This window comes from Rhincodon typus, chromosome 33 (assembly GCF_021869965.1).
Source record: "Rhincodon typus isolate 14 chromosome 33, sRhiTyp1.1, whole genome shotgun sequence".
Classification (NCBI taxonomy): Eukaryota; Metazoa; Chordata; class Chondrichthyes; order Orectolobiformes; family Rhincodontidae; genus Rhincodon; species Rhincodon typus.
The window spans coordinates 17724684-17746047 of record NC_063364.1 but is presented as its reverse complement, the minus strand read 5'-3'; the positions used below and the strand labels follow the sequence as shown (position 1 = coordinate 17746047).

Genomic DNA, 21364 nt, shown 5'->3' with positions numbered 1-21364 from the left:
GGCATTCAAACTTCTCAAAGACCTGCTAATACTTATCATTGATATAGAGATAATCTCAGAGTGTCCTTTCAGAGCTCATTTCAAAATATATTCTGAAAGGCTATTTGATTCAGTTAATATAAAACAGTCACATAGTGAATTGAAGGCTCCTAGATATTTTCACATCAGCCCCCTGTTCAGACATGTTGTGATACACCTCTGGAACAGGTGTATCACAACAGGCCTGTTTGTTCAAAGAAGAACCTTGGATCCTCAGACCAAATTAAAAGTCTGATGCTATACTGACTGAAGGGTACTATACTCTTAGATGAGAGCTAGGGTTTTTAAGGTGAGTGTGGATTGAAGAATCATTTGTATTGTTTTAAAGCTCTTCCTCCAATTAATACAGTTTTCCAAAGTGGTTCACTATTTGGAGAAGGATTGATTAATTTATTCTCCCAATTGTTTGATGATTTGTAATGTAATTCTTGTTGTACAATTTCTCATGGTCAATATATCAATATACTTTTAAGAGACACGGTGGACGGTATCTTCCCAGCCATTGAATGAAATGGGCAGTGGATAGCCCATTGGGAGAATCTGGCAAAATTGGAAAAATGTGATTCTCAATGTTAAGAAAAAAAAGTTTGATTCTACAATCAGGTTTTGAACAGTGAGATGAGAATCTTGTTGATGAGCAAATAGAGCCAATTTGCATGTGATGGCATGCCATTAAGATCTAATCTTGCCCCATTGGTCTACATTTTCCTATTCTCCCATGCACTGGATAGAAACTTGATGGCAGATACTGAACCCTCCCTCAGAATCCTGTGGCCCACAATTTGAGCCATTTCAAGGAAATTTTCTTTGTACTCTTTAAGATGGCATGGAGGAGTTTCCTGTATGGGCTGTTTAACATTTTTATCATTTAAATAAAAAGAATGAAAATTAGATGGCAATAATTACCAACATATAAGTCAGCGTGGATGATTGGTAGCTCCAGACAGCTGCCATGTTGGGCAGTAATCCCAACATGGCAGGTTACACTCCATTATCAGCGACTGCCTCCACCCCCTGTCCATGGAGCTCAGCATCAGACATTCACCAGCCTCACTGTATCATCATGGCACATCTTCAAACCATGAACAATTCTGCACTTTAATGTTGTGCTTTATTTAATTGCTGCAGCAAGGATACTTTGCAGGTAGGGATCATTACAACCTCATGGGTGGGCCAGGGTGGGCCTCAGGGCTCCTCACTTTCTGTCTTCAAACTCACTCACTTTGCTTCTATTTGGATGCTCACAGCATCTCTGCCTTTCCTTGCCTTGACTTTTTGCACTTTCCTGCCTCAATCAGAACTTAAAGCTGACGATAATTTTGCCTTGCCTTGCCATTTATCAGAGTGAAGAACATCTTTTTTTCAGCAGAGTTAATTTGAAATTTGGTGCGCTGGCTAAAAGATGTTAAACCTCTCATTGTTAGAAAGACACCTAACAGTGAGTAAGCCTTCTGGAGTAGCCAGGCTGAAAAGAGTCAGACAGTTTTAGATGCAAGATTCTAGAGTTAAAGAATTCTAGAACCAAGAGAGTTCTAACCTAAGTTGACCGAGTTTAAAATGATAGCAAGGTCTGCGTTGAACAAGGAACTACAACAGTGGGACAGATGTGAAGGAATAACTTTGCCAGAAGTAAGCAGAAGGCCCATTTAAAAATCTCAACCCTTAAATGAATTATATGAATACATAGAAAACTGCAATAGAAAAATTATTGAATAATATTTGTTAAAATCAAGCCCCAGATGCAACCAACAGCAGCCTGTGTAACTGCTGAATTTTGTCTGCCCAATTAGGCAGATAAAATGGAATGTCTTACACCACCATTTGATTTGAGGTCAGCAAATAACTCTTTTACTGAGATTAAAATATTAATTTGGAGCAATATGAAATATTGGACAAACTCATAATGAGAGAGGAAGCATTAGAGGAATTGGAATCCTTGAAAGTGGATAAGTTGCTACGGCTGGCTGTATTGTTCCCTAGGATGTTGATGAAAGTCAGGGAGGAAATATATGCTCCGAGGAGTATTTTCCAACCTCACAAGGTACAGAAGAGGTACCAGAGGACTGGCAAAATGCAAATGTTGTTCCATTGTTTAAAAAGGGTGCACAGGAAATGCCAAACAATTATCGGCCAGTTAGCCAGAGTGTGAGCAAATTGTTAGAATCAATCCTGAGACATCGGATGAACTGTCATTCAGAAAGGCAAGATCTAGTCAGGGATAATCAGCATGGCTTTAAGGGAAGGTTATGTATTACAAAATTGATTGAATTCTTTGAGGAAGTGACAATGAGGCTCAATGAGGATAGTGCAGTGGATATTGTCCACATGGATTTTAGTAAGGCATTTGACAAAATCCCACATGGCAGATTGGTCAAAAAAGTAAAAGTCCATGGGATGCAGAATAATGTGTGGATCCAAAGTTGGCTTAATAATAGGAAACAAAGGGTAATGATTGGCTGTCCTTGAGAATAGAAAGCTGGTTCAAGTGGCATTCCAGAGGGCCCCTGCACTTTGTTTTATACATAAGTAATTTAGACTTGAATGTGGGGGAAACTTGAATAGGGAAATTTGCAGATGACGCAAAAATTGGCTGTGTAGTGAAGAGTATAGAAGATAGCTGTAAGCTCCAAAATGACATAGAAGGGTTGTTGGAGTGGGCAGGAAATTAGTAGATGGATTTGAACTCTGAGGTTATCCATTCACAGAGATCAATCTGTAAAAGTAACACACAATTAATGGGAATAGACTGAGCGGGGTAGATGAAGGAAGAGATGTTGGTGTGCAAGTGCACAGGTCCCTATAGGTAGCAGTACAAGTAGATAAGGTTATGAAGAAGGCATTTGGAATGCTTTCCTTCATTGGCAGAGGTGTAGAATACAAAAGTAGGGATATAATGAAACTATAACACTGGTGAGGCCACAACTGGAGTATTGTTACAGTTCTAATCACCACATTACAGGAAGAACATAATTGCTGTGGAGAGAGTGCAGAGGAGATTTACTAGGATGTTGCCAGGGTTGCAGAATTGTAGCCAAAAGCAGAGGCTGGGGTTGTTTTCCTTGGAACAGAGAAGGCTGAAGGGTGACATGATTGAGGTATACAAAATTGTGAGGGTTAGAGATAGAGTAGACAGAAGGAACCTGTCTCCCTTGGCAGAGAGTTCAAAAACCAGGGGTTATAGATTCAAACTAAATGGCTGAATGATTAGAGGGGGCGTGACGAAAAACATTTTTACGCAGAGGGTGGTGGGTGTCTAGAATTTGCTGCCTAAGTTGATGGTAGAGGCAGAGACCTAAACTCTTTTAAAAAGTACCTGGATCAAGCCCTGTCAGCTGACAGGCTGTGGGCCGTGTGTAGGATAATGGGATAAGAAAGGGCATCTGGATGTCTTTGGGTCGGCATGGACAAGATTGGCTGAATGACCCTCTTCTATGCTGTATCATTATATAATTCTATGGACAAAGACATTAGTCTAAATAACATGATAAAGGCAATTAAGTGTAAACTTTTACTAATAATGGAACTGGAGTATACCATATCCTTTCAAGTTAAACAAAAGGCCTACAGAACTCAAAATTCAATTGTAGGATAATTTTCTTTGATTGAGATGCAGTATTTATTCAACTCAGCAGCCTCTGCAAACCAGGCCATAATTTGCAATTATCCATCCAATTATAGTGGGTGATAGCCCCCAAGGAGGCATTAAAAAACTGCAATCTAAAAATGAATCTGCAAGATGAAATACAAAATTGAACAAATAGTTCATCTATCACCAGGGCATACCTTATTTGTCAGCCATTGCTTAGCGGTTGCAATACTCATCTCTGTGTCAGAAGACTCTGGGCTCAATTTTTTTCAGATTTCATTCATTGGATGTGGGCATTGCTGGCTAGGCTAGCTTTCATCGCCCATCCCTAATTGCCTGGAGAAGGTGATAATGAGCTGACTTCTTGAACCATTGCATCTGTGGGCCGTGAGGAAATGCTCAGTTCTGTTAATTAAAGAGTTCCAGGATTTTAATCCAACAACAGTGACAGTGATATACTTCCAAGTAGGGATGGTGTATGGTTTGGAGGAGACATTGCAAGTGGTGGTCATCCCAAGCATCTGCTGCCCTTCCCCTTCTAAATGGTAGAGGTCATGGGTTTAGAAGGTGCTGTTAACTGGCAGAGTTATTCCAGTGCATTTTATAGGTAATATATACACTGTCGGAACTGTGTGACAGTGGAGAAGGGAGTGAATGCTGAGGGTGGTGGATTGGGTATCAGTCAGACAGGATGCTTTATCCTGGATTGTGTTATGTTTCTCGAGTATTATTGGACGTCTACCCCCTCTTGCAAGCTGCACCCATCCAAGCAAGTGGAAAGCATTCTGTCATACTTTTGACATGTGCCTTGTAGATGGTTGACTGCCATATTGTCAACAGGAGATGAGGAGATGTCCATAGAATTCAATAACTTCTAACCTGCTCGTGCAGCCACAGTATTTCCATGGAAGTTCTGAAGAACGGTCACCAGACCCAAAATGTTATTTCTGCTTTCTCTTCACAGGTGCTGCCAGAACTGCTGAGTTTCTCCAGCAATTTTTGTTTTTGATTAAATGGTCCATGTTCACCTAGTTGAATTTGTCATACTTTTTGTGAACAGGATATACCTGGACAATTTTCCCCATTGTCAGCTAGATGCCAATGTTTTGGTTATACTGGAACAGCTTGGCTGTGGGTGAGGTTAGTTTTTGCATACAAGTCTTTGGTACTATTGCAAGAAAGTTGTCAGGACCCAGAGCCTTTGTAGTATCCAGTGCTTTTAACTGTTTATTAATGTCACTTTGAACACCAAATTAGTTGAAACTGGCATCTGGGAGGCTGGGGACCTCCTGGAGGAGGCCGAGATGAATGATTCACTCAGCATTTCTGGCTGAAGATCGATTAGCCTTGTGTTTTGGTATGAGGAGCTGGACTCTCCCATCATCCTCTTTATTGTTTCATTGCCACACGATTCATGACCAAATGTGGCAGCTCTGCAGAACTCAGATCTGAACTGATGGATTGGGATTGCTTAGCCCTGTCTATTGTATGCTTCTTCTGCTGTTTAGAATGCAAATAGTCTATGTTGTAGCTTCACCAGGTTGATAACTGGTGCTGTTCAAACATGCCCTCCTGAATTTTTCTTTGAACAAAGACTATATCCCAGCTTGATCAAAATAGTCAGGTGGGAAACATCACGGGCCATGAGGTTGGAAATTGTGGTTGAATACAATTCTACTGCTGATATCCCATAGCATCTTATGAATGCCCAGTTTTAAGTTGCTAGATGTGTTTGAATTTTGACCCATTTAGCCCAATGGGAGTTGCATACAACATAATGGAGGGTATCAATGTGAAGACAGGACTTCAGCCCCACAATGCCTGTGTGGTGATCATTCCTACAAATGCTGGCATGGACAGACACATCTGTGACAGATTGGAGAGGATAAGATCATGCGTGTTCTTTTTCTTTGTTCATTCATCACCTGTTGCTGACTCAGTCCAGCAGCTACATCCTTTAAGACTTAACCAGTTCAGGAAATAATGATTTCCACCTATCCACTCTTGGGATGGACACTATTTTCCCCAAGTGACATTAAACTTGGAGGAGTACTGCTGCATCGCCTTCTGATGTTTGAAACTTCATAGGATCCAGAGTCAATATTGAGGACTCTTAGGACAACTCCCTCCCATTGGTCTATGATTGTACTGCTGCCTCTGATAGATCTTCCTTGCCAGTCAGACAGGAGATACTCTGGTAATGGCTGGGAAATTGTTTGTAAACAGGCTGTTACTTGACTAGTCTGTGGGACAGCTCTCCCAATTTTTCCACAAGTCCCCATGTGCTAATAAGTAAGAATTTTCAGGGCCAAGGTTTCTGTGTGAACCATTGCCATTTCCAGGACCTAGATGAATGCTGAGTGGTCTGTCCAGTTTAATTCCTTTCCTTAGACTTTGTGACCATGAGACAACTGAGTGACTTGCTAGGACATATCAGAAGGCAGTTAAGAGTCAAACACATTGCTGTGAGTCTGGAGTCACATGTTGGCCAGATTAGGCAAGAACTACAGGTTACATTCCCTAATGGACTTTAGTGAATAAGATTGACTCTTTACGATTGTGGTTATGTGTGTTTATGCACTAAAAGATAACTATATTTATACAGAGTCCAAGTCCATTCTTTTATTTCAGTTAACCACACTGCATAAAACTCTCACACTGCTGATTACAAACTTCCCAAAATGTATTCAATCACTTCTCACCCAATTAAACCTTAAGTAATATATCCATCACCTGTTTTCTTGTTCCATTAAGCCTCCGGCATCCCTTCAAACCCTATTAGATGATAGCAGATTCTCTTCTTTCTAATTAAGTAAATCTATGTATGTATAGAATAATAACAGAAACTAAACAAAACAAAACATACAAAATGACAACATATTATTCTGAAGAAAGGTCCAGACCTGAAACGTCAGCTTTCCTGCTCCTCTGATGCTGCTTGGCCTGCTGTGTTCATCCAGCTCTACACCTTGTTATCTCAGATCCTCCAGCATCGGCAGTTCCTACTATCTCTTTATATCACATATTATTCCTTATTTGTTCTTTGCACATTAAAGTTCCAAGTGTCCTTTTTCAACTATGTCCAACAGCTTCTGTGAACTGGATCCTTTCTTTGATAAAATATCAGATAGCTCTGTTTTAAAACCGCATAATTAATACTTAGTCTTTTTTCATTCATGTATTTTGTTGAGTGTACCTTATCAATAATCACTTATTATTTATGTAGCACTCAATGGATGTTGAATTTCTTTTTAGAATTTCTTCCAATATTTTTTGTTAAGAGAAACGTATGGACAATCAGGGATGTTATGACCTGGTCAAAAAGAAAAAGGAAGCATACGTAAGGTCTAAAAGGATGGCAACTGACTAAGTCTTTGATGTATGTAAGGAAAGTAGGAAAGAACTTAAACAAGGATTTTGAAGGGCTAAAAGGTGTCATGAAAAGTTGTTAGCAAACAGGGATAAAGAAGGATCCCCAGGCTTTTTATACATGTATAAAATCAAGATGGTAGCCAGGGAAAGGGTTGGCTCACTCAAGGACAAAGGAGGGAATCTACGTGCGGAGCCAGAGAGGTAGGTGAGATCCTAAATAAATACTTTGTGTCAGTATTCACTAAAGAGAAGGAATTGGTGGAGGATGATCTCAGCGAAGAGCGTGTTGAATTTCTAAGCCAAGTTGCTATTAAAAAGGAAGAGGGGTTGTCCATCGTAAAAAGTCCTAAGGTAGATAAGTCAGAGTCCTGATGGGATGTATCCCAGAATATTTAGGGAGGCAAGAAAACAAATTTCTGGAGCATTGACAGACATCTTTGTATCCTTTTTAGCCACAGATGAGATCCCAGAGGGCTGGAGAATAGTCAATGTTGTCCCATTGTTTAAGAAGGGTAGCAGGGATAATCCAGTCAATTACAGACCCGTGAACCTCACGTCGGTGGTAGGTAAATTATTGGAAAGGATTCTCAGAGACAAGTTCTATACACATTTAGTAGTAAATGAACTTATTAGTGATAGACAACGTGGTTTTTTGGGGGGAGGTCATGCCTCACTAACTTGATCGAGTTTTTTGGGGAGGTGACTAAGATGATTGAGGGAAAAGCAGTTGATGTTGTCTGCTGGACTCAAGTAAAGCCTTTGACAGGGACACTCATGGCAGACTGGTGTAAAAAGTAAAGTCACATGATATTGGGTTGAGCTGGTAAGATGGATACAGAACTGCCTTAGTTGTAGGAGGGTAGCGGTGCAAGGATGCTTTTTGGAATGGAGGGTTGTGACTAGTCGTGTTCCACAGGGATCAGTGCTGGGACCTCTGTTGTTCAAAGACTACCTAAATGATTTAGAAGAAAACATAGCTGGTCTAGTTAGTAAGTTTGCCATCAATACAAAGATTGGTGGAGTTGCACATAGTGAGGAGGATTGTCAGAAGATACAGCAGGATATAAATAATTTGAAGGCATTGGTAAAAAAATGGCAGATGGAGTTTAATCCGGACAAATGTGAAGTGATGCATTTTGGAAGGTAAGTACAGGTGGAAATTATAGAGTGAATGACAGAACGCTTAGGAATATTGATATGCAGAGGGATCTGGGTGTGCAGTTCCACATATCACTGAAGGTGGCAGTGCAGATAGGTACGGTAGTAAAAAAAGCCCTATGGCATGTTTGCCTTCATTGGAAGGGGCATTGAGTATAAGGTTAGGCAAGTTATGCTGCAGATTTATAGAACTTTAGTTAGGCAACACTTGGAATATTGCATACCATTCTGGTCACCACACTACCTGAAGAATGTGGATGCTTTGGAGACGGTAAGAAAAGCTTTAGCCAGGATGTTGCCTGGTATGGGGACTTGGCTATGAAGAAAGGTTGAGTTTGTTTTTGCTGGAATGCAGGAGGTTGAGGGGTGACCTGATAGAAGTTTCTAAGATTGTGAATGGCATGGATAGAGTGGAGGGGTCAATTAGAAGGGGACACGGGTTCAAGATGTGTGGGGGGAAGTTTAAAAGAGATGTGCAAGGCATGATTTTCACAGAAAGGGTGGTGAGTGTCTGGAATGCACTGCCAGAAGAGGCGGTGGAAGCAGAGAAAGCAGCATTCAAGAAACACTGGGACAAGTGCACAAATAGTAAGGGAATAGAGGGATACGGATCCTGTAAGTGAAGACAGTTTTCATATGGAAGGGCAAAATGTGTCGGCGCAGGCTTGGAGGGCTGAAGGGCCTATTCCTGTACCGTATTGTTCATTGTTCTTTGTTCTGTCTTTGTTCTACCAAAACCAAGAGTTTCTGTTGCTAAGGTATTTTTTAACAACTCTTCTGTTCTGTAATAATTCCACAGAGGCCAGTATCCCATCACCAACTCACATTTTATTTACTCGTGAACAGTCCTGGACACTGATCCAGCTGCCTCAGAGCTAGCTCTCAGAGTAAACAGAATCCCTGACACATCCCTTAACAGCTCCAATCAGGGAACTCATATTCTATGAGGTCCATCTGCCTGACCTCGTTACAATCATTACAATGTAGGGATAGCAGACTGACGTGGAAAAAGATTGGTTGGCTAACAAAAAGTAGAGGAAATATAAATGGGTCTTTTTCAGATAAGCAAGATGTAATGAATAGTGTGCCACAGGGATTAGTGCTGGGATCTCAACTATTTGTAAGTTATATAAATGATTTGGAGATGGAAAGTAATTTTGCCAAATTTGCTGATGACTCAAAGATGAGTCGGAAAGTAAGTTCCGCTGAGAACGTAAGGAAGATACAAAAATATACGGATATGTTAAGTGAGTGGACAAAGATCTGGCAAATTGAATATCGGGGGAAATGTGAAAAAATCCATCTTAGCTCTCAGAATAAACAAGAAACATATAATGAGGTGCAGAGCTCTCAGATGCAGAGAGATCTGGTATCCTAGTGCATGAATCACAAAAGGCTGTTCATACAGGTACAGTAAATAATTAAGAAAGCAAATAGAATTGATCATAAGGGGAATTTAGTGCATAAATAAGAAAATTATGTATCAGTCATTCAGACTGCTGGTAAAGTCACATGGAGTACTTTGTACAGTATTGGTTATTTTATTTAAGGAAAGATGTAAACATGTTGGAAGCAGTTCAGAGAAGGAGTACCAGAGTAATGCATGGAATGGGCTGGTTATCTTATGAGGAAAGGCAAGACAAATTAGGCTGAGGAAGTTCTGAGGAAGGGTCACCAGACCCGAAACGTTAACTCTGTTTTTGCCTTCACAGATGCTACCAGACCTGCTGGGCTTTTCCAGCAACTTTATTTTTGTTTCTGATTTACAGCATCTGCAGTTCTTTTGGTTTTTATTTAGGCTTGTATTTTCTGGATAGAAGCGTAAGTGATATTTAGCACAGTAACAGACGACTTAATGGAAACATATAAGGTCCCAAGGGTTTGATAGGGTGGATGTGGAGATGATGTTTCTTATTAATCTAGAAATAGGGGCACTGTTTGAAAATCAATGGTCACCCATTTAAAACAGAGATGAGATGACATATTTTCTCAAAGAGGGTCATGGATCTTTGAAACTCTCTTCCTGAAAAGATGCTAGAAGATGAGTCTGAATATTTTGAGGCAGAAGTGGATAGATTCTTAGTAAATTCCAGATTGAAAGACTGTCAGAGGTTGGCAGGAACGTGGATTGAGATGACAATTGGAAATGATCTTAATAAATGGTGGAACAGATTCAATTTTCGTAATAATGTTGCTCTTTGAAGAATTTTTCTGTGTGCAAATTAGTTTTTGAATTTTCTACACCACAACATTTCAAAAGTACTTAACCATTTATAAGCACTTTAGAATGTCCTGAGATTATGAAATATAAATGTAAATCTGGTTTCCTTCCTTAAATGTGATGTTGGAAATTAGGGATGGTTTTTGTGTGAATACTGTATTTTAATCAGTTGTGGTTTTTTTCAATTTCCACTCCAAAACATCTGTAAATGTTCATTATAGCCATTGTGGTAAGCATGTTAATTGAATCTGGGCTCATTAATGTGATTTGCGTTGTTCCTAATATTTTTCAGTGTTCCTGACATATAAATAAGCTATGCTCATATAATAATGGTCCTGAATGCACACACCATCTCCAATTGGTAGATGCAACATTTAAAAGATATTTAGGCAGGTACATGAAAAGAAAGGTTCGGAGGGATGTGGGCCAGATATAGGCAAATGGGACTAGTTTAGTTTGGGAAACTTGTTCGTTATGGATGGGTTGGACTGAAGGGTCTGTTTTCATGTTGTATGAATTTGTGACTCTATGAATGTGGGGATAACACAGGAAAAAATACATTGATCTAGAATGGCAGAACTGGCATGAGGGGCTGAATGTGTTCCTCTTCCTTCAATGCACCACCATTTCCCACTGAGAGGCAATCGGTCTGCAGAAATACCACCTTTGAATCAGTAACTGAATAATAAACAATAAATGAATTCAACAGAGGTTTCTTTTTATTCTCGACTTATGTAATCTATATAGCATCAGATTAGGACAACACTGTAACACTACATATGTATACCTTGTACACCGCATATGAACTGCAATCCAAGTTCATTTTTGGAAGACCATTTCTCAATCAATATAAAATAATAATTGCCAGAATACTTTTCTGTTTTTCTTTACTCATAATATTGTTAATGTTTCCTGTGTATAAATGTAATAAAGTAAATGACCAAATGTAATGATTGTCCTGAGATTTGCAATTTGTGATTATACTCAAATGCCATGAACTCAACATCTGGGGAACTGCACTGGATAATTCACAGTTTGAATTTTCTACATACTAGCAATTGTCATCCATGAAACATTATGATAATGGTACTTGGATTTCATGAACTTCTAAAGCTTAGAAAACACTTATAGTTTACATGTGTCTGTAGTATTCACAATTGGAAATTCAATGTAACATATTGCACAGGATGCTTGAACATGTGTAATGTGTGGTGTTCCTCTGAATTCTTTTATTTCTCTAAGTCACTCATTGTTGAACTACTGTAATAGATGAGATAATCTAATGCATGTATCTCAATAGTCTGGTGCGTACACACCAATTTGACTTTGGAGCAAAATTAACAACTTATGTGTCTCAAGTTCACCATCCAGAGAACAACACAGAATTAGAGTAGAACACCACTACATAGAACATAGAACAGTACAGCACAGTACAGGCCCTTCAGTCCACGAAGTTGTGCCATTTCTACAACTCTTATCTGACGAAATGGAATCTCATTCTCATTGACAAGGTGGCTACTTGAATATATCAGCTGAACTGACTTGACATGTAACTTGCTTGAAGGACATGAATATACAAAAAAAAAGTTCATCATCTTAACACGGTATTTATTCAAGAAAAAGTCCTCAGTTCATATTTGTTTATCAGCAACTAATGGCTGTCGTGAAAAGTTATGGCCATTTTGCTGATGAAAATGCCCTGTAGAAGACAAGTAGCAACCAAATGACAGAAGGTAGATATTCCCAGAACTTAACTGTAAATAGTCAAATTGTATAGTATTTTCAAAGCCAGAAATACTAACCAGAGAAAACAGTCCATACTATTGCCTACTTACCTCTATTTTATAAATACTGTAAATTTGCATTAAGTAGAAAAATAACTAGCATGGGAACGTAATAAGCACATCCTATCTATTTTGGGGCAAAAAGTTAGAAATGTAATGTAAAAAATGTAATAAAAAGGAAAATGAATACAAAAAGCTTTAAAAGGGGATGAAGCCCTCAAAGGTTATTTGTCAAGATTCTTCAAGGCAATTCTGTGTAGTGCACTACACAATCAAGACAGTGGCAGGACTAGTTGACAAACGAGTGAAAAGTACATGGAGTCCTCAGCTTCCTTAATAGAGGAAAATAAGATAAAAACAAGGAGGTTATGTTAAAATGTCTCCAGCATTGGTAGTTCCTACTATCTCTGTAACAATTTTAACCTCACTGCGAAGCCTCTTCTAAGGATGCCTAACTTGAAGAAGTTACCCTCCTCCCTCCAGAAAAACCTCAGTGTCCAACCCCGCCTCTTTGACCTGTCTGTCTCCTCTCCACCTAACTTCTCCTTTATCCATCTTCTATCCGCCTCCCCCTCTCTCTCTATTTATTTCAGAATCCCCTTCCCCTCCCCCATTGCTGAAGAAGGGTGTCGACCTGAAACGTCAGCTTTCCTGCTCCTCTGATGCTGCTTGGCCTGCTGTATTCATCCAGCTCTACACCTTGTTACCTCAGGTTATGTTGAAACATTGGTTAGGCCACAGCAGGGGTATTGTGTTCAATTCTGGGCACTGCACTTTAGGAAAGACATTAAAGTCACGGAGAGGGTGCAGAAGAGATTTACTAAACCATTACCTGAGATCAGTTATGTGATAAGAATGGAGAGGTTGAGGTTCTTCTATATACAACAGGGAAGAAGGAGATAATTGTTCAAAATCTTGAATGGTTTTGACAGACCAAATAAAAATGAACTGTTTCCACAGTTAGATGAATCAGAAAACTAGAGGACATTGATTTAAGGCAGTTGACAAAAGAATCAGAGGTGATATGAGGAAACATTTTGTTACACGAGCCATTTTGATCTGCAATACGCTGCCAGAAAGATCCAATAGTATAATTCAAAGAGAATCAAATAAGTACTTGAAGGGGAAATGAAATTTGGACTGACACAGGGAAAGAGCTAAAGTACCAACACAGGCATCAGAGGTTGAATGACCTCCCTTCTGTGCTGTAGCGTTCTAGGAAACCCCATTTGGCAGGCTGAAAGGAAGCTACCTGTCTTGTTCTTGAGATAGTACAGTTCCAAACTATACCAAGCATTTGATTTGATAGGATGTCTCACTTCATGTCAACTGGTGGCTTGTTCATCATCCATTTGATTATGGAGTAGCAGCACAGAAGTTTCAGGTGCTTAAGCCAGGTTTTTATGCTTATGCCTGGAACAAAAGAAGCTACTATAGCGCTTTAGCCTTCTGTATCAATCCAAACTGCATACACTGAATGCCATGAGAAAATATCACATACACTGTCTCGGTTATTCCTGTGTTTCATACCAAAACAGTATTTGGAACTCTATTATATGCAGAAGTTTGAATACAGTGTTCATGACTCTTTGCTACACAAAAATTAGTAAAAAGCAGATTATCCCAGGGAGACCTATGACCTATGCATTGGTAGACCCCACCTCCCCGTGCCCATACAATTTTTCCTACTTGCAATTGCTGCTGATTGTGCCCTGTTGTTTTTCACCTAACATGCAGAACAGCATTTATTTGAAGGTCTGTTAACCTAAACAGGAACCAAAGTTATGATGTTCACAAGGTTATGATGTTCACTATACACATTCTTCTTTTAAACCATGCTGCAGCATTGAACATATGGAGCAAATGTACTTCTTTAAATCCAGAAACTCGGACAACTAGTATTTCCTTTTCTAAATTAAAGACACCTGCATTGGTGAACTGTCTTTGGTAACTTTAATTATTTGATATAATTATATCTTGCATTCATTGTTGATTTATCTATTGCTCGATGGTTATCTCAGTGCACTGAAAACAGAAATAATTTCAGGGGCCTAGTAGCTGAAATACTGTTAACCTTTTAGCTGCCAGTTAAATTGGACTAAGCAGAGCAAACGTAAAAAGCGTTTTGATAAATTTTCTATCTCATCTCCTGCCAGCAAACTTAATGGGTAGACACTTTCTGGAGTTTGATATTATATACATAAGCAGCCTTCAGTTCTTTGCTTCAGTGATCTGCAGATTCAGTTAGTTTGAGATTTCAGTCAAAACCCATTCACTCAGACTTAAAATCAAGGCCATAATATACTACTGCAGACATTAAAATCACCCATACTTCCTGTGATGCCATAAGTATCTCCTTTCTAGAAGATGTCATGGGCTAGGAATTAAAAGAAGGAACTCTGAATTATTTTGACCTCCCTTAGCATAGTTACCTAACTGTAACGACCACATAACTGATCTGGCTGAGATCAATTCACTTTATGCAGACCATTGACCTAAATTAGGTCTCTGTAGCTTTGTACCTCACTAAGTTACGTTTTTACATAATTAACCATGAGGGAGAGGGTACCTGTACATAAATGTAAAGGGTGCAATGCTTGCTTTAATCAGATTTGAATGCCAGAAAAGCAGAACAAATGTATAATTGAGCCATGTACTGTACATGCATTGCTTGCCAGTGTGTAACTCCTGATGACATTTGTAATTAAAAAGAATGCTTGATGAGCTACAACTGCAGTTACAATGCACATGTGCTTATTTGTGTTGCCACGCTTCTTTATTTTCAGCTGATCTTACTGCTGATGTTAAACCATCAACTTCAGCAATAATTTGTAATGTTATTTTTGACGTTGGTACAAACCAAAACAAAAGAAAGAATCCCCACTGACCATAAACATAATTTGGACAGAGCAAACTCCACTCAGCTGATGTTTGACTTTCAATTGAGGTGCAAATTTAAATATTTGCAATTCTTTTAAAATCTGACATTTTTGTGTTTTAGACTTATGAGCAGAGGAAACAATGTGCAATGGAATATACTACCAAATTCAAGCGAATCTCCCAGTGGGTCGAATAAGGTTCTGGTGACATCTTTGGAGAGCTCATGATTTAATAAACCTCATGATTGGCAAGACTGGCCCGATGCAAGTTAGCTGGGGACAGGGAAAGTAATAAGGAAAAGAATTGCAAAAATACAGAACAATCTGTAATTTCACTGGATGGAAATTAATGAGTTTCAAATTGATTTAAAGAATTGTCTGTCACATATTAGGTCCAAATTCCCTTTTAAAGAATCAGTTATGTCATCAACTGTCAGGTTTTTTTCTGTTTTGCGATACAGGGGGTCTTGGGTTGTTATTTTATTTCCCTCTTTATATTCCATCTTTCTAGGTCAACATTGCCTGCTTCTGAGATGGTTTTGCCTTACTTTCTCACAAAACATCTTGACTCTTTCCTTTAACTTTCTTGTAAAGTGATGTGTGAAATGCAGTGTTGTTTTGACAGGTGTGGCAAGGAATTAATGCTTCTGGGTCATGAATTACTGTATGGGAGCTTTGGAGTTGCTGCATTATGCTTGTCAGCCATTGTATAATTTACAGCCTTTAGACGCATAACTACGTTTTCATATAACCATACCTCCTCCTTGCTGCTGAATGGGTAGTACTGCACCCATTCTGCAGTGATCACTGTTTGTGTTGTTTGATGTAGTTTCAAAACACTGTAACATTAAATAGAAAGGAATAACTTTAATTTTTTTAATTAACAGATTTTGAAGTAGTTAAGACATGTTTCCCTAGTGACCACCTCAGATATCAGGCATTACTGTCAGAATGATGTTTAGAAATAAATAATTGTTGTTATTTAAAGTTAATTCCCAGTTGGAATTTTGAATTTTGAATTTTGATTTAACCTGGGTAACATTAAATTACTTTAAATGGAATATATTCAGGATATCAAAAAAGTTTGGACCTTTCGTTTTGAAGTTACATAGTTTCAATGCGTTAGTGTACAAATCGTTTTAAATTTCCCGCTGAAGAGATCTAGCATTCAAAGCTGTGCATGCTGATGTAATGAAATGTCACAGAGTCCCATTTTCCCAGTAATCTATTTTTCAGATGTCAACTTACATGAAAAACAGATAACACTAATGATTTTTGCTTTGGCCTAAAGTGTTATCTGATATTTCTGTTCCTTGTCAGTTTGAATAAAAGGGATAATTTTTTGCAAACGTTTACCAGCTGTCAACTTAGTACATTAGCAGAACTCAAATATGCTGGTTACATATCGCTAAGAGCTACATTTAAAAAAAAAACGAGCACCAGATGTTTGAAGCACACACAGACTATTTTGGATAGATTCTTGGTTTGTTGTTTAAGACCCAGTAAACCTGAAATTACGCACTCATTTTGTTAGCTAAAACCTTTAACATGTAACATTCCAAGCTAATTAAAATGATACTTACAGTAATTGCAGCTAGGATTAGCTGTACCTTTGATTTTGCCCTTTTTATCAATCCTCAGATAGAACTGTGTTCGACAGAAAAGTTTCCTTATTCTTACATCTCCACCTTCCATGTAGTCGTAACTTCTGGTGTGCCGCTCAGGACTGGAGGAACAGTTCACACTTGCAGCTAGTTGGTCTGGAGTCATGTCATTGCAAGCAAAAGACACACTCCCTGCTAGAAGGATACAATGAAAGTATAGTCTGTACAGCAGAGTTGGCAGGATCCATGTTTGCATCCATTTGCGCATTATAGTGCACTGCTCTGGGTTCTCATGAATAACATACTGCAATTTAAAGTATGAATCAGACGGATGCTGCTAGTTTGGAGGTCTCAGCTTCTGCCTGGACTCCAGGACCTTGGGACTCTTTTTATTTGTGGCAGTTGCAGTTTTAGAATATGTGTAAGCTTTCCTGAAAAAGTTTTATGGTGCTGAGCCAGGGTTTCTTCAGAGAACTGATGCACTGTCACTTTCTTCTATAAACAAATCAGTTTGCAGCGGTCTTGAATGTCTTGTTCGTCCTTACTATTAGAATCTTCCTTTTGTACAGAGAGGTTTGACGATAATAAAGCTGCAAGCAGAAGTATCACTTAACTTTAACAAGCCATTACAGTCAGCTGTTACAAATAAATTACAACCATAGCAACAAGCTTGGAGGTGTATTCCAAAGTTTTTTTTTAAACATTCTAGCTGATTGCCAGTTTCTGGTTTAAAAAACTGTAAAGCCAAAAAAAGTACAGTAGGTAGTTTGCTTTTCTAATGACTGCTCTATTCTGCAGTTTCAGTCCTTTACTGTATGTTTTAAAAGTGTGATGTTTGTAGCATGGTGTGCGTTCTATGCTAGCAGTCCACTGCTATTTTAACTACTCTGCTAAACTCTATTGCATAATCAATTCCCTAAGCTTCTGTACACTTGTCATCTTGCATGCATTCATTCATTAGTAATCACAGCACTTTTTATGTGGTGAACCAAATGCTTTCCATGGAACGTCCCATGCTTCCCACACGGCATTCTTGTTTCAATGTCTAGACCGGCTGGAAACATTCAGAACTACCTCAATTTCAACTACACATGTTTAATCTGAACTAGCATAATTTTAAAAAATTCTAATGGCCATAATGTTTTGTATATGTAACATAATAAAAGACAATTTGTGTATAAAACTTACTTTCGTTTTTGTTGAAGACAAACTGTGCATAAAAGAAATCCATTGCTTTTCTCCCTCACAACATCAGCCTGTGTGTCGTTGTGGACAATTTCCTAGTCCAGGAAGATTCCAAGAGAATCATAATTGTTTCCATAAATCAAGTGTTAACGCAAGAGGGATTTTCTGGGCATCTTGAGCCTGTTGTTGTGCAGTTCTGTTCGATAAATGCCTTTCCCTGACCTCACTTGGAAGTAATTAGATCTTAGCCAGTCAGCTGTCAGTTGGATACACGAACAAAGAAAAAGTGAGGTTCCTTTTGTTAGATGTCCACATGGTCATCAGAGGGAGCTATGAACTCACAGAGGTCTTTCTTAATTCCTAAACGATATCACAATTCTTTATTCTCTGTTTGGTAATTCAGATCTGCTCCAATCATGGTAGAAAAATGTGCTCTGCACCTCCAAATGTATTCTCTTCTGGGGAACAAACAAGATTCAAGAATGAACCTATGGTATATAGAATACAAGTCATCCATCACGTTAATTGTGCTTTTGGGATGTTTATGTTATCTTGGTACAAAGAATTACAATATGTCGAAATGCATAACTGTATTAAAGCAGTTGAAAATCTTTAACTGGCCAATTGTTGTTTTCCCAGACACGTTCATTTTGAAATTTTTTGCTGTGTCACATGAAATAGCAGCAGAAAAGTTTATGATACAATCCACCTTTTTTCTTGTAATCAGCAAATGTACCTAGTTTGTATCAAAGCTAATAATGAACTTCAATGGCGAGTTTTTTTGGTATTGTGGAAAGAAAAGTTTTTTTTTGCTAGCTTTTTAATGAGTTCAAAACCTTTGTAAAGACGCACATTATTACCACTTGGACTGATTCTACAAATTGAGGGAAAATTCTATCATCATTCTGAGTGACCACCAACAATGTGAAATTTTGATAACAAAAGATACCTCAGTGGTACTAATAAGTTATGAACTTTTTTTATGATTGCGAAAGACCCACAACTTTTAAATGCTGCATGCATAAGTGAGTTATAGGCTTTCACACACAGCAGGAATCCCTGGATCTATTCATTGCATTGAAATATTCTGGACATTTGATGGATATATGACTCCTCTAAGCTCAAAATTGCTTCTAAAGCACAGTAAGTTTCATTGAATAAGTATTATTTTATGTGTGTCAATGTTTCAAATTACTAATCATTCTCTTGCATAAAAGCCAACTTTCATTTTACATATTTAATCAAATTAATATGTTATTGATTATTGTAAAAACAGATTAGCATGCAAATTGTGCATGATAACTACATAAAATAGGTGTTTTTGTTATGAAAGAATCCAGTAGAGTTTCCATTAGAAAAGCGAAATGCTTTTATTTGTATTACATCACTTGACACTTGCAAAACTTTCCATTTTAATGTATTTTCCTATCTCTGGCATCCTCCCTCAGGGAAGAGTGTTAAACTGAGAAGTTGACATACATCAGCTCATAAACATCTCCAGGGACACCATCATGACCTACTAGACAGTAGTATGAAGCAATATGATAAGCTACACTTTTCTGTCACATTTTTCCTCTTTTCTTTGTCAGCCCAACCCAGTAAATATGCCCTCTAGGGGAAATCTAAGTATGATATTTGTTTGTCAGGACCAGGAATAAAATTTATGGTTCCTGATTGACTGGTCTAACAGTTTGGTGTCAGAGCTTCAGAATCTACTGGAATTCTTTGATTTCTAATCTATCACAGCTTTATCTCTTTTAAGTTCCAGACTCCATCCATTCTTTTTCCTTCATTACAAAGTGTCATATCCAAACCTCGTAAATACTACCCAAGTATTACTGTAATGATGCAAGAGCTTTGTTTTTTAAATATTAAAATCTATATTGTATCTATAAACAGCAATCTGTAAATTATGATAAGGTTTTTGTTTTTATTATGAGAGGGTTTTCAATTTAATCAACCTGTTCAGAATTCTGAAGGCAGCAGCTAGGAACTGCATGATAGTTGGCCTCATGTTTCTTCATTGTCTTTTGGTGTTCAGGTGTTTCCCGACCCCAGGATGTAAAACTGACTTTAGGAAACTACAGTCATGAAGCCAGCTCCTTATCACTTATTTTCATAGTGCATCACATTTTGGCTGCATCACGCCGTATCATAGTGTTTCTCCACAAGGTTGAATTCTGCCTTGTCACTCAGAAGCGTTTTTCTCTTGATAAAATGCTGAAGAGTCCTTCAACACCCTGGGGCATAGTCAGTCCTCTTTGTAAATTTCTCCAGGCCCATTTAAGTGTCATATGCAATGGATTATGAACCACTGTTTTAAGGCCAAAACCTGCAGATTTTCTCTGATGATGACAAAGAAGCTAAAATCTTGAAGGTCAATGGCTTCTTCCATGCAGAAAATCCTTCAAGAAGAGGACTTGTTTTTTGTTCACATGAGGAAGGCAACAGGAAGCTGCCTTGTTTCTACTTCTTCCTAGTTATATTGCTTACTGCTTATTCAAGTTGAAAATAGGAGGCTGTAACCAGCAAATGAAAAAGAAAGTGCAGGACTGTGAGGAATGGAGCAATGAATGGGAAATATGCATTCAGGCAGACCACCACTACAATATGCCAAGTATTATAGAATTACAGGGCCAAATATCAGCAGAGAAGAAAATACAGTGGGTAAAAGTATTACATACAAGTGAGAAATAGTGGTCTGTGAAAATAAATGTCTGACTATACTTAATGTTAGACCAGAAATGACTGCAAAGGTGAATATCTTGGTGAACAACATTAATTGGAAGTAGCTGTTCATCATTGACATCATATTATAATTGCACCACAAATTGATAAGTCATCAATAGGATCATAGCACTGCAATCTGAGACCTCATAAACATTGTACCCAAAGATTTATTTCCTAAATAAACATAGAGAAAAATAAAACAGAGCAAATAACAGAGAAATAAATTGAATTATAGGCAAATAAAATGTAGAGAAACAGTGAGAGGAATAAAGTGTGGAAAAGCCAAAGTAAATTAACTGAGAGAAGTAGGTAGAAAAATGTCAGAAAAATATATTAAAACAAACAAGAAGAATAAGAGGACATCATCATTTTTGTGGGGATTTGGTGTTGTGTTCTTATTGGTCCATAAGAAATTAATGAGTGAATGTCAGGGTAGATATGTTAACTATACAAACATTCTTGATTTATGAGCTATAGAACTAACCATCACATTCATCATGACCAGAAATATGAAACACCCAGGGAGTATCTCATTGAACTGCTTTCACAGGAACATACTAGAATTGCTGAATAATAAAAAACCAAAGTCTGTCTACTTTGCCTTGTACTATTTTGGGAGACACATTACACAGAGATAAGGTAGTTATTGAAATCATAATAGATGTCAATCCATTAGTCTGTGCACCTGGGCATGAGAAGCATCTGAGTGTTAAAGAGTTTTGGGGAACCATGGCATCAGATCTTTTTTGGAATCATGATGACTTCATCAAAGAGGACAGGCAGGGCTTGGACCCAAAAGTCCAGTT

The 21364-nt window shown here is 38.2% G+C and overlaps 2 protein-coding genes across 4 annotated transcripts in view; one reads left to right on the top strand and one right to left on the bottom strand.

The window, feature by feature from the left end:
- fgf7 (fibroblast growth factor 7) overlaps window positions 1-19851 on the bottom strand; it is a 93706-nt gene extending 73855 nt beyond the window's left edge. Inside the window, exons 1-3 of the mRNA XM_048615835.1 lie at window positions 19790-19851; window positions 17832-18286; window positions 16623-17233 (exon numbers count right to left, since the gene is read on the bottom strand). Coding sequence (XP_048471792.1) covers window positions 16623-16911 — 289 coding nt within the window. The 5' untranslated portion in view covers window positions 16912-17233; window positions 17832-18286; window positions 19790-19851. The remainder of the gene's footprint in view (window positions 1-16622; window positions 17234-17831; window positions 18287-19789) is intronic.
- LOC109916356 (protein FAM227B-like) overlaps window positions 1-21364 on the top strand; it is a 261439-nt gene that overhangs the window by 191646 nt on the left and 48429 nt on the right. The window lies entirely within an intron of this gene.